The sequence below is a fragment of the Oenanthe melanoleuca genome, chromosome 4 (assembly GCF_029582105.1).
Source record: "Oenanthe melanoleuca isolate GR-GAL-2019-014 chromosome 4, OMel1.0, whole genome shotgun sequence".
Classification (NCBI taxonomy): Eukaryota; Metazoa; Chordata; class Aves; order Passeriformes; family Muscicapidae; genus Oenanthe; species Oenanthe melanoleuca.
In genome coordinates, this window is record NC_079337.1 from 10,861,589 (window position 1) to 10,877,587 (window position 15,999).

The window sequence follows — 15,999 nt, forward strand, 5'->3', positions numbered from 1 at the left end:
GACAGCTGGAAGCTGATGTTGAGCACTGAGGACTTCAGGAATTTTGATCCATGTGCTGAAGTAAGGTGGTGATAAATATCATGGTCTGGAATTACCTTTTGTAACATTATTGTGACACACTCATGTGCTGTTGAGACTTTATCCACATTCTGCTTAACTAATGAATGGGTTTAGGGCTTTCTTCTTTTCAGCCCTATCCCAGCCTCCCAATTAGTTAATGAAACCTGAATTGTTTATGCAGGAAACCCTGGGAATCTTGCAGAGTTGTTAGTATGTTCCTTTCAAATGAAAAGGTGATGCCAAGCAGTATTAATTTTTCTTTCAATCCTTGCTCACCTCTTCCTGCCCATCTGATTTCTTCTGTGATGTGATACCTTATGCAGAGCAGACTCCCAGCAGCGTAGTTGGGTGTTGAAAGCATGACCCACAAGAGCAGACCCTTCTTATGGAGTCAGGGGATGTGGATCTGCAGTCTCTAAATACAGTTTTTAATACTCTGGCTTGCATCAAAAAACATGAATCATGCCTTATTCAGATGTTTTGGGTTATTAGTTTACTTCTCAGCTGATTAAAACAACAGGGATTTTTAATTATTTTTTTTTGTAGCAACCCTTACTAATCCTTGAAGGGTTGACAGGCTTGGCAGTGGAAATGTGTTATGGAAGGAATATTTGTTGTTTATTTTTTCACTGCAGATATTCTGACTGTAGCACTGGGATTTATGTGGATTCAGGAATAATTTCATCCTGTCCTGGAGTTTTTTTATGCTTAAATTGTGCCTCTCTCGAGGAGAACAAAAGATGGGCAAAGATGAAATAAACAGAATTTTTTTTTTACAAAGTTGTGATGAAACCCATATATCCAAGTAGAATTCTATTTTATTTGAGACTTCTATGCAGAGTGTTAAGCTGACAATACAGTAAATAAAGGAAAAAAATCCCATTTCAGTGGGTGGTAAAATCTACATTCTATAATTCTACTGAAGAGTTTTGTGAACAGCTTAGTCATTGGGTTAGTAATATTTATTGGTTCAGAAAGATCATGGGTACATGTGAGGGGAAACACTGGTTGTTTAGCTATGAACCATTTGAAGTAGTTAAATTTTTATGCTGCTAATTAATGTAGAAATTTTCTGCACTTGGGTTGTTTAATAAGAATTCAGTGAACCTTATTCCACCTTTTTCTTGAAAGCTGTTAAGCTGTTAATTACAGAAATAAGCAGGATTCACCAATTTTAGTGCAGTACTGGGAGTCTGTTCATCCATGCTCAGAAAAGGAGATTTTCATTTATGTCCTCTGCAACAAAGAAGAAGAAAACATTATTAACTTTTTATGCCAAAGAGATGTTTTTATACTGTATCACTATCAGTAAAGTGACTGATGCTATGAATGAGCAATCACTGTCAGAAGTGTACATGTGTTAAGATAACTCCTTGCAGCTTTCTTCCTTCATGACTGGTGAATGGTCAGCAGAAGAGCTGGAAAAATTCTGGGAAGAGCAAAGGCTCCGTGTGTCTGACCTCTGACCAGAACCAGCCTCCACTTAAAATCAGGGACTTTCTGGTTGGATTTTGAACACATTTCTTCAGTCTGCTTGTTTGGCCAAATGCTTTCTGTCCCATAACTCTTCTGGGATTGACCTTTTGCAGTCTTCTTTGCCTTACATTGAGGTCTGAGTAATGTTCTTGGTGGGAACATTCTGTCAGGTCCATCTGCCTGTTTTAGGTTTACCTTCCTTAATCCCAAAGCAGTGGCACCATTCCTTCAAGGCGATGAGTTTGTCCCGGTCTGCGTCGCACTCTTGGAAGAAGCGGGTTATGCAGTGTTCCATGGGAACGAGGGAGGCTCTCAGGGGTGCCAGCTCCGAGTGTGTCAATAATCTGAAAGAAAGGGCAGGCAGGGAGAGCTGCATTCCTGAATAAATCAGCATTTCCAAAGCTGATTTAAAGTGCTAGAAATCAAAAACGATGGGTTTATCAGAGAAGCCTCAGTGGATTTTGTTATGGTGCTTCTGTAGTGAATCTGTCCCAGGTCATTATAACGATGTCTAATATCTGATGAACTAAAAAGCTTTTGGTGCTTGTTTGTTTGCTAACATCTTTTTTTTCCTAGAACAAGTATTGTGTAGTAATTACAAGTATTGTAAGGAGCAACTTGCTCACAGCTCATCACTTGTGGAGTTTTGCTGTTAATCCTCAGGATATCAAGCTTGTAAGAGTGCTTAACTGTGTTCTAAAACAGTAGGTGTGATTGTCCTGAGATATTGAAGGTCTGAACTTGGAAATATGGATCCCATCACTGGGTGATACAACCAAAAGCTTGAAATCTGAGTCATGTTCTCAGAAGGTGGAGGCTTCCTCTGAACTGTGATTATATGTGCTCCTATACTGAGAGACCTCTGTGGTGTTAGTTGAAAACTATGGATTCCTCACTAGCGGATTTTTGCTGCAGGGCTCTGTCCTTTGTACTTAGCCTGTTACTCTTAGCTTCAGTAATAACAGGATTTCTTCCTGGCTGAGAGAATTAGTAGCTATTAAGACACTGTAGAGCTTACAGTGTAGTACATGATCATGCAAGGCAGGAGGATAGCAGATTCTGACCAAGGATATGATCAGGAAAACATTGAGGGAAAAAGTTCTGTGTTATAGAGGGGGTGAAACTGGCTTCTAACAGCTAAGGGGCTGGTTCCTAGGTAGAGAATCCCTTGAGGTGTCAAGAAAAGTAAAACAGCCTGAGTTTAATCAGCAAATCAGAACTGAACCACAGATGTTTTTTTTTTTTACCTGTCAACAGGGTGCTGATCAAGCTGGTGGAACTGCCAGTGCACAGGATACACATACATGTGGTAATTTTTCTCAAAGTCGTGCAGGAGCAGCTCAACCGGGTGGTCACCAGCCGCAAGGCGCTTGTCGTTCTGGTAGATCTTTCTGACCTGAACTCAACACAGAAATTGTTATTTTTTTGTTTTGGAGTGAAGATCTGTCCTGAGAAGAACTACCTGGCAAGAAGGTGTTTTGGAGAAATGAAACTTGATAATAAAATACCAGGGAGATGTGTTCTAGTGTTGGTGACCAAAAAGCTTGCCTCAGGTAGTCCAGGACATTTTTGCTACTGTTCACATAACCTTTGGCAGTAACTAGGAAGGAAGTGAAATTCTTGTGGTTTGATTGTCAGACTCAGCTAAGGGGGGCAGTAGCCTCAGCTTGTTAGGAGATTAAACCAGTTTTATCACATCTTCTGTCCTGAGGCAAGCAGCTCATGTTTTGGTGTGAAATAAGCCATCTCAGAAGTCACCTAATTCATGCCATTTAGTGTGAGATGTTCTGGGCTGGTCCATGTAACTGCATGGTCTTATTTGGAAGGGATTGCTGACCTTATTCCTTTGCTTTTCAGTTAGAATCCCAGAAGTGTTGAGGTCACGTTCATAATATTGAATAAGGATGTTCTTAAGCCAGTCTCGCATCCGGAGGGGAAACTGATCCACTTCATAATCAGTACAGGGAGGGATGTCTGTGCCAAAGAGAACAGCTTTTGTTAACAAGTTATCTGCTAAGTCCCCATTTGAGCACTTCTGAGATTTGAGATCTACTTCCAGTTAAAATTAAAATTGGTGGAGCTGTTAATGCATAATTGTGCACCTAATGTGTTCAATTATATATCTATGATTTTTTTTGGTGCATATGCTTAAGTAGTTGTGCAAGCTACAACCTTTATATATCTGTGCAGCTTTTGAGCATAGCTGTGCAGTGAAGCTCTAATCAGTCAGTTGCATGAAAGCAGAGTTTTTGACAACAAAGGAATATTCTGGCTGGGAATGCACTTTCCTCCTACCATATACAGCGGTCAAAGAGGTTGGAAATCAGTTCTGGCTTTTAGATCCTGACTTCTGAATTTGGCATCTAAGTTTGGTTGATTTTTTTGTGTTTTTGTTTTCCATGGGGGTTTGAGATGGACCTTTTCATTTATTAACTCTGCAAGCACTGTTTTTCTGGTCAAGGATTTCCAAAAACCTTTAGAGGCTATAGCAATAGGAACATGTAAGAGTGCAGGGGGAAGATAAGTTAGCAACAAATTGGTGTAAGTACAGAAGAGATGTCTAGGTTTCAGATATTTTTTAAACATGTTTAGGGTTTTGAAGGTCTTAATTAGCACATAATTGATGCACAAGTGGCAGATTGCAGGAAGAAGGGTAAATTAGGGCTGGCAGATGGGTTAAGGTTTTTATACCTAGGTGAATTCTTCAAAGAAAAACGAGCTTACATTTGCAGGAGCCCATATAGTCTAGGTGCAGCTGGCGTCCCATTTTTGTCCCTTCCAGTTGGCATTTGGTGCCAAAGAGCTGACATGTGCCATCATAAGTCTTGTTATCCGTACCACAAACCTAGAGGAAGCAAAACCACCACCTCGTCACTGTCTTGAGAAAAATCCTTGTCACTCAGAGGCATGACAGCAATAAAAGCATCATTAACATATGGTGAATATCCTCAGGGAGTATACATGATCAGAACTATTAGAATTATTAGTTGTTTTATGATCTGCATGAGGACTAGTTGTCTGTACTTGTAGGCAACACTTGAGTTGAATTTTGTGGTTGTAGTAAAGCCTCTGAGATGCTATGGGACTATTTCACTCAGTATGTACTGGGCAAGTGCTCTAAAACACCAAATGGATACTTAGCACTTCTAGTGACAGGGAAAAGCTACAATCCCTGGGAGACTGAGTGAAACAAGCCAGTCACTGTGTGGTTACATGGGTTCCTACTGCCCTCAACCACACTCAGTGACTTTGGGTGCTTTATATGAGTTTTGCAGTTACTGGAATCACTCAAACTCACTTTCATGCTTTTTAGGGTGCAACCATTTTAAATAATAGCAGGGGAATATATTGCCTTGTGAGCACTGTAGGTGGCTTTTCCCAGCCCTGTGCACTGGGTGAAATACTCACATGCTCATAGTCTTTGGTGGGAGGGCAAGCAGCAGGATCTTGGCAGAGGCAGTGGGGTTTCCCCTGTTTGTCTGCATGGCACACTTTGCCTCTTTTGCAGTGGAAGTTCCGACATGTGTCTGGCAATCCTAGCAGGAAACAGGGACTGTTAGAGGTGATGGGGTAAAGCCAAGTGTTTGTCAGATACTGCTGACAAACCACAGCAAAATACAGCCCAATATTCATCAAGAGGTTCAAATGCATTTTTAAGTTTGTTATGAAGCTGGGTCTTATATTGAATAAAGCAAACCAAACTTTTAATGAGGATTTTTGTGGGACTTCTAGCAGTCCCAGGTTTGCATTGGATGGGGAAATATTTTTTTGTTTGTTTTTTTGTTTGGTTTTTTTTTAGAAAAAGCTGTTTGTTCTTTAGGGACTAACATTCACTTCCAGATTCCTTTGGTGTAACATATCCCATTTGTCTTTGCTGAATCAAGCACTGGCCTTTGTCCCACTCCTCTTTGAATTCAAGCCACTGTTCTGAAACTGAAAGCTCTCAGTGCAAGGTAATCCCCATTTCTGTATAACTGACACACAAATTTGTGCACTGCCTACAAACGTTTTGCACAAACAAATTACTAAATCCAAGGGAGTATGGAAGGGATTCTCTGGGAACACAGGATTAGGCACAAGTACAGTTCAGTCACATGAAATCCTGTGCTGCAAAAAGCAGAAAAGAAATGCAGACCAACAGATTCCCCAGCTGCAGAGAGCTGGGAGTTACATGCCAGCTTTGCCTGGGGCTTACCAAGGAGAGCCTCCTCATTCCTGTTGCTGACATTTTCCATCTCACCATGGGAACTGCCTGTAGTCTTAACCTGCACAGTCACAGAGGCATAAGCAGAGAGTTGTGGTAAATCTTGGGAAGGAAAAAAATACTTGGAGAGATTTTTTTGGGGTCCAAATATAAAGCTGACTGAGGCACAGTTTGCTCTGCTTCCAGCAGAGAGAGGTTGCTATGCAAAATGTGTGAGAAGAGCATAAAGCTTTTGGTAGTCTTACCATGCTCTTGTTATTTGGGGAAAAAAGTAGAGTAGGAGGTGAAGAGAGAGAGAAATGGGAGCTCAGTAAGGCCTGTGTTTCTTTTAATTATTCTGTGGACTCTTTAGTCCTGCCTTTCCAAGCTGTTCATTTTTGTCTAATAGTGTTTAAAATCTTTGTGAGACAGGAGTGAACAGGCTGGCCTTTTCAGACTTTGTATCTGTATTTATTTGTGTGTTTCATTACACACCCCTTTGGGTCTGGAGCTCTTATGTGAGTGGTGTTCATTTCCTTTCTGGTCCAATTCACCTAAATGCTCTGGGTGCAGTGACACAGCATGAACCAGAGAACAGTGAATAGAAGGGAAGAGATTTCTGCATATTAAGAAGTCACCTGCTTTTCTCCAACAGGTCATTTCAATCATCAGAGATTTAATTTTGGAACTGGTCTCCCTCCCCATTTTGTAGTAGTCAGGTTTTATTTTAGAGATAATTTACCTGTTCTTCACTGTCCATTGAATTCATGCTCTGAACAGAGCTACTCATTTTCAGTTGTTGCTTGTTGCCAGAATCAGGTGGCTCATGATCATCATCATCTTGTTCAGAGTGAGCAAGGTCTTCAATCTTGACAATTTGGTAATCCTCAGTCTCTCTGTGAGCTGCAGTGTCATCTTCAGTGGCTCCTTCCCCTTCAGGCTCAGTGCTGTCACTCTCCTGGTCATTACTCTGGATTCTCTCCTCTTCCTCATAGGCTGCTTCTTTCCAGGTGTTGCTGAGCAGTTCCTCACCATCAGTCTCACCACTGTCATGACCATCATCATCATTACTGTCTTCCCTATCTTGTATTTTCACCACTGTGCCATGATCCCTCTGATAGTTCACTTGGATATTGTCTTTTCTCTCTCGGCTTTGCTGTTTGCCATCCTGATACTCATTATGGTTTTTTTGAGAGAGGGGGATTTCTTCTTTATATGACTTCTTGCTGTTCTCCTTCTCTTCTTCCTCTAGGTCAGATTTCTCGCTGTGTCTCTTGGTTTTCCAGGTTGTTTGGCTGGAATCTCTCAGGAGTTCATCTGACTGCATGCTGCTCTCATGTTGCTGTCTTTTGTATCGGTCACCTTTGTGCTGATGGCCTTTGTGCTTTGTGTAATCACTTTCTTCACCCCATTCCTCATCCTCTTCTTCCATGCTTTCCTCTTCCTCGCTTTCACTGTTCTTGTCAGCCAGGCCAACAGCGTTTTTGTTATATTTCCACATGTTATGCTCCTGATGGAGGCTGAAAGCCACCCCTGGGTGCTCTGCATGGCCTGGGAGGTGTTGGTTTGCTGTGTTCCCGTGTTTCTTGTGCTTCCTGAGCTGCTCGTGCTCAGAGCTGGGCTGTTCCCTGCCACTGCTCCCAGAGTCACTGTCCAGGTTCTCAGAAGCCAAACCTTTGTTGTGCAGTGCAAGGAAATCGATGCTTTTCAGGCTGGTTTTCACTTGGTGCTCACTCCCAGCTCTTCCCTGTTTCCTGATGGACTGGGGCTCATCCCTGTCTTCAGTGCCTGGTACTGATACCTCTGGCTTGAAGTTTCTGTGAGAGGGCAGCAAATCACCCTTGTCTACATACCCTGTGTTCTCTTCCTCTGAGGCTTCAGGATGAATATATTCACTCTTTAAAAAAATTTAAAATAACAGATTAATAAATCTTAGGATTTATTTGAAGTTGATGCAGTGTTATTTTTGCCTTGTATTGCAAAGCATGACACTGGCTTTGTTTTCTTTGTATGTGCTCCTCTTAAACTAGCCCAGAGCATGAAATTCATAGCTGATGTCCCTTCTCTTTCTCATAAAATCTGTTTATCTGTCCCTTTTTTTATTGCTGGAGTTTCTAGAGGGGTCTATGCAGCTCTGTTTCAGAGACAGATGCATATGGGTGTCTTGTGAAATCTCAAAATGCCTAGTTAGTATTTTAGTCATAACTACAGGCACTTGTAGGCTGCAGTAATTATCACTTACCTCAGAGAAGGGGGATGCAAAACATAACTTCCTACACAGATGAGGGAAAAATAAGGGACCTGGGAAAACAGGAGCAGGTGAGGAAAGTGCACCTCTCACAAAGTGTTGTGACAGTAATTCCTGAGCAGTGCCCTGCATTGATTTTATGATCCATAAATTCATCCTTTTTGAGTCTGATATGTCGTTGCTTCCTAGCTGAGGTCACCAGGAGCTATTGTGTGTGGTAACAATTATAAGATCAATGTCTGAGTGCCTTTTTTTTTTTTTCTTAATCTGTCAAGCCAATAGCAAAAGCAGCACCTTCAATGGAACTGGTTCAAATGCTTGGAAAGTAGGTACTAAAATGACTGTCAGGTCTTGCTTTCTTTTCTGTGTGTATTTCTGAGCAACATCTATGGATGTTCATTGTTACTTACTGCTTACAGCAATATAGCACCTGATGCTGATTTTTCTTTAAGCTTTTGGGAGATTTAATTTGGGAAGAATGGCCCTTCTCAGCATCCAAGTTACTGGAAAAGCTTTTTCCTTTAGTTTGGGCTGTCTCATGACTGCTTGGAAACAAACACTGTACTCACAAATGCTTATATTTTTTTTTTAAAGGTAGGATTGGAAATATTAATTTGGTTTTTGTAGATCAGCTATATCCTATTTCCTAATGTCAAACTGGTATCTTAATGTTTTTCAGTTTTGTCTTTTGCTTGGTGTCCTTGCTGATGCAGGAGTAGTACTGGGCACATATTCACTGTATCAGTTCCAACTCTAATTTTTTCAGGGGAAGATTGTATGTTTGTTCCAAACTAACAGAAATTCACTGTGGAGCTTTTCCAAAATTCTACAGATTCAGAAAACACAAGGCCAAACAGTCTTCAAAAGTTTTCTGTTGTGGGTGCCTGTGTTTGAAGCAGCAGTTTGAGAAAGATTTGGCTCATGTCTTGGCAGTGCTCATGAAGGAATTTGGGCAAATTTCAGTCACTATCTGTGATTAGATACTGTGGGGGAGAACTGGCCTTTGATAGATGATGCACACACTTGGAACTGATGATTCATTGGCTACTGCAAGGTTTTGTTTTGTTGTCTTCTCTGTGTTATTTCTGGTGGACAGCTATAGCTGCAAACTAAATTTTATACCATTTCCTCTGCTGGATACTTCATTAAGAAAAGTTAGTTTTTTGTTTTTCATACTGCAGAGCACTATGAAATGTATCTGGAAAGCTGTGCAGAGTGGGATACAGTTTATAATTAAAAACAAAAAAAGGGTTAGGATAAAAGTTGAGATTTTGAATCTCTTACTACAGAGTGTGATCTGAGTTTAGTAGTTCTGAAACTCCCAGTGGCTTGAAGCCAAGATCTGTTGTGTCTGAGCCACAGAACAGTGCAATAAAAGGGATTTTTATTTGGGTCAGCCATGGATGCAAAGCTGTGGGTTCTGGCATGAGCACACATATGAGGTGAAATTCTCTGTCTCATTGCCATCAGGGCATCTGGCCCTGTGTCTAGTGCTCTGCACTGTGCATAATGAAACATATGGTGGCTAAAATCTTTTGTTTGAGATTGTATATGAGCCCCTGGTGTGATAAATTGAGGATTTCATCCTCCTCCTGTGCTGGAGCTGTGATAACAACAATTTTGACTTCACTGCAGCTTATTGCTTGTACAAATATGGGTAATGGTGATATGTGGGGATTCATTTAAGGTAATTTTGTCAATAAGTGAAGCTTCCATTTTGAGCTTTAGAGTTTGCAATTGTTTAATATGCAAGGCATGAGGTACTTTGCACTAATTCTGGAGGTGAGAGGACCTAAAGGTTTTTAACACAGATCTATTTACCAACCAGTATGTATGTGCTAAGGTGTTTTTATGTTTAAGGTGAATAATGTAAGTTACTTCCTACTGTTTAAAGAACAAGAAGAGTTACCTTTTCTGGAGTTTTCTGTCTGTGAGTTCTGAGCCTGTGGTTTACAGGATGGGTCTAAAAAAGACAAATACATTAATATCTGCATGTCCATAAAAATATTGTATAGGTCAATGCAATAACATAGAATATTCTCAGAATGGGAAATTAAGTGCCTGGTAATAACAGCATGATGAGGACTTACTGGAATAGCAAAAACTGGTCCTACAAGACAAATGAAGAGAGCTACAGCCTTCATGTCTTCCAGATCTTGTAGAGAACAATAGTTAATGGTACAGGGGTAGGGCTTAGAGGTTTCCTTTCTGCAAGAAAGATGAAAACAAAACAAATTAGGATTTGGGTATAATGACCTAGAAATGGCTGATGGAAGCAATGGAGTGGCTGCTGTGACCTGTCAAGTCTGGAGACCCCCAAAATTGCTATGCAGTGTCCTTTAAACTCAGATGTGAGACCACCTTAACTAGAGTCTCAGTTCTTTGACAGTGATTAAGCTGTGGGCTCTGTTCACAAACTCCAGTGAGTGTTTCAATACTTGTGAGTATTTATCCACCCCTCTGAGATATCACTTTGTGAAAAATGCCTCTTTTTTATTGAACTCTGAGGCAGTGCCTGCTTGTGGCACCTCTGTGGCTGAGGTGTCTCCTGCCTGCTCCCCTCTGAGTCTGGCAGGAAGAATTAAGTGCTGAAATTCTGCCCAGCAGGTCTTCAAGCTCACAAGTGCTGCCCAGGCTGCTTGAAGAACAGGTGCAATCCTGCTTTGGATGCAGTCCTGCTTCTGTGTTTTCTCAGAAACTGTCACCCCAAGTGTACTCTTCTGGAAGATCCCTCTGTTAAACATTGTTTAATGCCATTATCTTTCTGTTAATGAAGATCAAAATGCTCATTAAGTGAGGCACATCTAGTATGCAATCCATTTTTTCTCACAGTTGGTCTCCAAATTACCTCTTGACTAATTATCTATTATCTCTTTGGCATTCACAGTTAGTTTACAGTAGTTTACTGTCTAAGATGTTTTCAGAGGGAAAAGCAGAGTACAGCAAAAGCCATTAATGAGCATATGCAAAATGCCTCACTGGGCTGGATTTGGGCAGTCTCTTCACATCAAGGCAAGTGTTGTTAGGCTGAGGGTTATGCAGGCAACCTGTCAGAAATGCAGGGCAATAACCCAATTTCATGTAAAGCCCTAAAAAAACTGCATGCTGTGCTTTTTGAAGGCCTGGCAAGTGGCTGAGGAGAGAAGGATGTGAATGTCAGGTAGGCTTGGGTTCTGTTTCTTTCTGTTGCTGGGGAGCAGCAGAGATCTGGGCATGTCACTTAACTGAGTTTCCTTTTTTAAAACTCTCATTTGTCATAGCTGTTTCAGTAAACTAGTTTGAGAGCTAGAAATGAAAAGTTCTGCATGTTGTATTTTATTTATTTGCAGTTTTCTAATTTGGTTTGTCTGTAAAAGTTGCCTCTACCACCTTTGCCCAAATAATGAAAAAGTAGTTGGAATAAATCTGAGTTAAGGTGCCAGGACAGGGTTTTTGTGTTTTCTTCTCTTATGAACAGCAAGCCCCCAGCAGCCCATAGGAAGCATAATTCTTGAATTAAGTATTTGGTCTTGAATAAGTATTGAATTATTAGGGAAGCCTGACCACACTGATTGGAGTATCTTATGGTGGATTGTGAGATTTTTTTTTACACTAAGTGGGAAGGCACTTCATTCTTGCTTTAATTTCCAAATATGTCCTACAGAAGGGAATTTTTTGAAGCAAGTTTTTTGTCACAGAAGTTTAATAGAACAGTCAGAAAGGAATGATTACACAAGAAGATATTTTACAAAATATGAGCAGGGAGAAATCTCCCTGGAAAAATGAAATCATTATATTCTGCAGGAGAATCTGTAGGAAAACTTAGCCAAAAGGTGAATAGGAAAATTTCTTGATGGGATTTTTGACCAAGAAATGAGAAATTTAACAATACTTCATCTTGGGTTATTGAGCAAGCAATGCTCAATAAGTGCTGGGTTTGCATGGCAAGGAGGCTACAGGGCTGTCATTCTAACAGTGCCAGCAATCAGTGGAAATACTCATCAATGACATGAATTTTTAATAAAAACAGAAGTGTGAGACTTTTAAATTACAACTGGTATAGCCCATTCCTGTTTCCAGATCTGTTTCAAAAGCCCTTGTGAGATCATGAGTACATTATACATGAGGAACCTGGTTCATGTGTGCACACTAAAAGGCAGATTTTGAGGCATATTTCTGATCTGAGTAAAAGAAGATATCACAATAAGAAAAAAAAAATAAAGCATTGAAATTATTACACTCATTCTTTACCAGTAAATAGCTGCTAATAGGAATTATTCCCTCTGATGCTGCCAGTTTTACACTTGCAAAAGTCCTTGATGGCTGAGTGCAAAAAGATCAAAACTTAACCAAAAGTATTTCAGGACAAGCTAAAACAATTTTAAACATACCATTCACATTTTATTAATGTAATTGTTTAATCTCTTGTGTTTCTGTTCTACCATTTAATTTTTTCTACTTGTTTAGATCTGAGTTTTTAGAATTTTGAGGGGTTTTTTGTTTATTTTTTTTAACCAGAGCTCTCTGTAATTTAAGACCAGATCAAGTCAAAATGAGCTGAGGAGGATCAAAATGAGACTTACTTATTAGGCAGAATTATTTTGGTATTAGTTGATGGGTTTTGTCCTCTCCCAGATCCTACATTTCATGGGGTCCCTGTTTGGTACATGCTTGCACTAGGTTTACCAACACATTTTTTAAAGGTTTCTCCAAGACCAGCCAGAGTTTCTCTCTCTTTCTTCTCCAGTATGAATAAAGAAGGTAAATCTGGTTTTTTTGGCATTGTTTATTGGACTAAGGTCCCTAAACTGATATTTCAAGAGACTGTTGAAGTGTTGGTAAATTAGGTCACCCCATGGCTTTCAGCTGGACCACTGTATGGTTCCAAAGGAGGTGTGTACTTTTCTTGGCTCTTGTTGGCCACAATGCTTTATTGTTTTGCAGGATCACTGGAAAAATAATTATTCCAGTGGTAAGATAAGGGTTGTCTTTCCCAACACAGTAACTACACATTGTTTTTTTGTACAAGGACTTTTCTTTCTGCTCTAGACATAAACATCAGAAATGTGTTATCCTTAAAACAGATGACACTGTACAAAAGCTTCAGATATTTTGCAGTAAGTGGGAAAAAAATGGCAGAGGGTTAGATACAAAGCATTCTAATAAAGAATAAAGAAGAAACTGTACCATAGCAACAGAAGAGGTGCTCCTTCTTGGCCTGCCACTGATGTGCTGGAAATCCTTGAGCCTTGCAAGATGTTGCTGCTTTTCCTGAGATGTGTTTTTTACCCTCTCAGCAAGTGCTTCAGTGAAGGAAGATCTCTTTGGGTCTTGGTGGAATCCTAGGCTTCCATGGGATGAGGAGGGGGCAATGGGCTGCTGGAATTCTGGTGGATTAATTGAATCAGAAAGACAATGTAGTGCTGACGGGCTCCGGGCCAGAGGAGCTCTGTGAGAAGGAATATTTTGTGTTTTGCAGGGAGGGGAGCCAAAGGGAGCTGGTGCAGGAGTTTCTGCTGCATCAGCTGCTCCCAGAAGAGCTGAACTAAGGGATCTGCTGGGGCAGCCACGCTGTGAGCTGGGGAAAATGGCACATGGGGGATGCCAGCCCCTGCTGAGCTGCCCAGTGTTGTTTCAGCATGCTGCACATGCAAAAAGGTGGAAACTCCAAATTAGATTGTAAAACCCGGTGTTGGTTGGAGCTCTTGCATAACTCTGAGGAGTTTCCTGTTTGGAAGCGCTTGCATGGCTGGTGAGGAGTGTGGAAACCTGCAGGAGCCTCTGCAGCAGAGCCTCTGTGGCTCCTGGTTCTGCAAGCACTCATGAGTTTATTCTTTATTGTTTTTTTCTCATCTCAAATGCTCCACCTGCCCTGGAATACTTTCTGGGAGGTTGTCCAGATATAGTGGAGGGGATGCACCAGTGTAAGAGAAGAGGCACTTCCAGTGATAAAGGCAGCAGGTCCAGCCTCAAATTCCCCATTCTCCCAAATCCTCTCTTCCTAAGGAGGACACTTTGCATATTGTGTTGACCTGACTAGAAAAGAGGTTGAAACAGAATGAAGTGTGTGAATGGTAAGAACTGTAATGCAAATGTTGAAAATTCACTTCAGATAATAATTTAATATGGTTGTTTTTAAAGTTACAGTTTTGCTGGCTTCTGTTCTGTTCACCCCAAATAGGTAACAGACATTGGGTGCTGATTAGACAAGATACAGTGAGAAATGTACAAAAATCGACCATGTTTCTGTGGCCAGCTCTGAAATTTATAGTTAATAAAAAAAATAAAAAATAAAAAGTAAAAGAGCCTGAAATCAGAGCTGAGCCCTCGCTCTGTGGACCAAGCAGAAAAAAACCCTTTGACAAAAGCCCATGAGAAATTCTTTAAATCCTTTTCCCTTTTATCTCTGCTTCTCTGCCTGGAAACCAATTCATGCCTATTGGGGTTGAAATTGTGCTTGTCTGTCAGCCAGTCAGTGCCTGAAAGGACTGGGCATATTTCAGAACTTCCAGTTTGTTTTTTCTTTTGTTGTGCATGCTGAAAAGATGATTGGTTTTATCTATTCAAAACTTTGTTTTGTGCTGTGCTGTGCCATCAGATTAGCTTTACTGGGTTATCAAAGATAAGTGGCTTTGCTGTGATTTTTCAGTGTTCCAGATATGGGTGGACTCTCAGCTGATAGAAGAAAACTGTTCAGGTGGCTACCCAGAAATTAGGACAAGCAGCTAGATATTAACTCTTTTTGTCATAAGTTTTTCTGATAATGGCTATTAACATAACTTTGAAGTTCTTAATTCACAAAAATAAAGGGCCAGACTGTGAAGAACTGTGCAGAAACTTGAAGTGGAAATTTGGAGGAGTTTGAAGGTTATTATTGAAAAAGTGTATGTGATTTGTAGGCTTTGCCTGTTTCTGTGTTTAAACAGCTTTCTTGGGACTTTCAGGACAGTGGAAAAATTTGATTTATCTGTCTCACTGTGACAGCTGCTAAACAGGCACTTTAAACAAAGGAAGAAAAGCAAAATGTCAGAGGATTTTGAGTTGTATTTATCAATATGCCTGTCCTGCAGTGTGTTCTCTGGCAGCAAAGATCTGTGGGTCTGGCTGACTGTGGGGGAGATTGAGTTAGGCTCAGAAAACATTTGTTTTTATTGGAGCTGCTTTTCTTGAGCACTCAGCCCAGGCAGAGGGTTCATATCTCTGCCCACAAGAGAGTGGTGTTGAGCCATCAGCTTCCAGACCATGCACCAGGGCTCAACTCCCAGGCTTTTGAAATGTAAAATAAGTTTGAGCATCAGTGCTCATTCTGATTTACAAATAAAGTCTGGCTGTTCCATCCATATGCTTTGCCCCAAAATGAAAAGGTGTAAGCAAGCTGGAACTCAAGTGCTGTAGATAAAGAAACTGTGCATGTACACTGGTTATTATATCAATTATATATTAATATAAAACCTAGCTGTGTGTCCATGTGTTTTCTCTTTTTACTAGAGAGGGAAAAAACCAGGAAAATGAACCACAAAACAACAAAGAGAGGTGGAACAGTTTGAGTCTGCTTGCAGTCAGTGCTGATGTGTGTGTGCATTGATTAAGTGATCAGGAAATTTAGGGAAGTATCAGTGTAACTTCCTTTACAAAATGTATATCTGAAGCCTTTCATGAGCCTGTGAAATGGCCTTCAAATAGATAACTGTATAAATTATTTAGATTCTCAAAAGATCACAGCCAGTAGCAACTCCCATTGGAAATGTTGGCAAATACTCCTTGTCCTTTCCAGCTAGAAGTAAGTGATAGGGTTCATGTGGACCATGGAGGCATTTCATGGGGAGTTCAGTTTTCTTGAGAAAGGCAGAAAAACTGGTTGGAGGCAGTGCTGGGAATAGGAGGGAGCTGGTGCCTCTGAGCAGCTCTGCTCAGCTGTGCCACACCAAGGGAATACTGGAGGTAGGGGCCTTCTGTGCCTTATTTTTGGGGAGGCAGGAGCATATCAGTTGTGGCTCTTCAGGTATCTTATAATAGAGATTCTGATCAGGAAGTTTGCCCAAGTGTTTTTGCA

The 15,999-nt window shown here is 40.7% G+C and overlaps 1 protein-coding gene across 1 annotated transcript; it reads right to left on the minus strand.

Annotated features, from left to right (window-relative positions):
* Nucleotides 1-914: 914 nt before the first annotated feature.
* SPARCL1 (SPARC like 1) lies at nucleotides 915-10,111 on the minus strand. Its single transcript, XM_056489801.1, has 9 exons — nucleotides 10,058-10,111; nucleotides 6,462-7,616; nucleotides 5,732-5,801; nucleotides 4,945-5,072; nucleotides 4,261-4,381; nucleotides 3,374-3,510; nucleotides 2,784-2,932; nucleotides 1,732-1,880; nucleotides 915-1,296 (listed from the first exon to the last, which is right to left on the minus strand). The coding sequence occupies exons 1-9, from the start codon at nucleotides 10,109-10,111 to the stop codon at nucleotides 1,268-1,270; spliced, it is 1,992 nt and encodes a 663-aa protein (XP_056345776.1). The 3' UTR covers nucleotides 915-1,267.
* Between the last annotated feature and the right edge of the window lie 5,888 nt (nucleotides 10,112-15,999).

What these genes read in the sequence shown, in the direction of transcription:
- SPARCL1 (XM_056489801.1), bottom strand. Translation starts at nt 10,111, where the DNA reads ATGAAGGCTGTAGCTCTCTTCATTTGTCTTGTAGGACCAGTTTTTGCT. An exon ending in GACCAGTTTTTGCTATTCCA is followed by an intron (nt 7,617 to 10,057) that starts GTAAGTCCTCAT and finishes ATTTTTTTAAAG; the next exon opens with AGTGAATATATTCATCCTGA. An exon ending in CTATATGGGCTCCTGCAAAT is followed by an intron (nt 3,511 to 4,260) that starts GTAAGCTCGTTT and finishes TCTTTGGCACAG; the next exon opens with ACATCCCTCCCTGTACTGAT.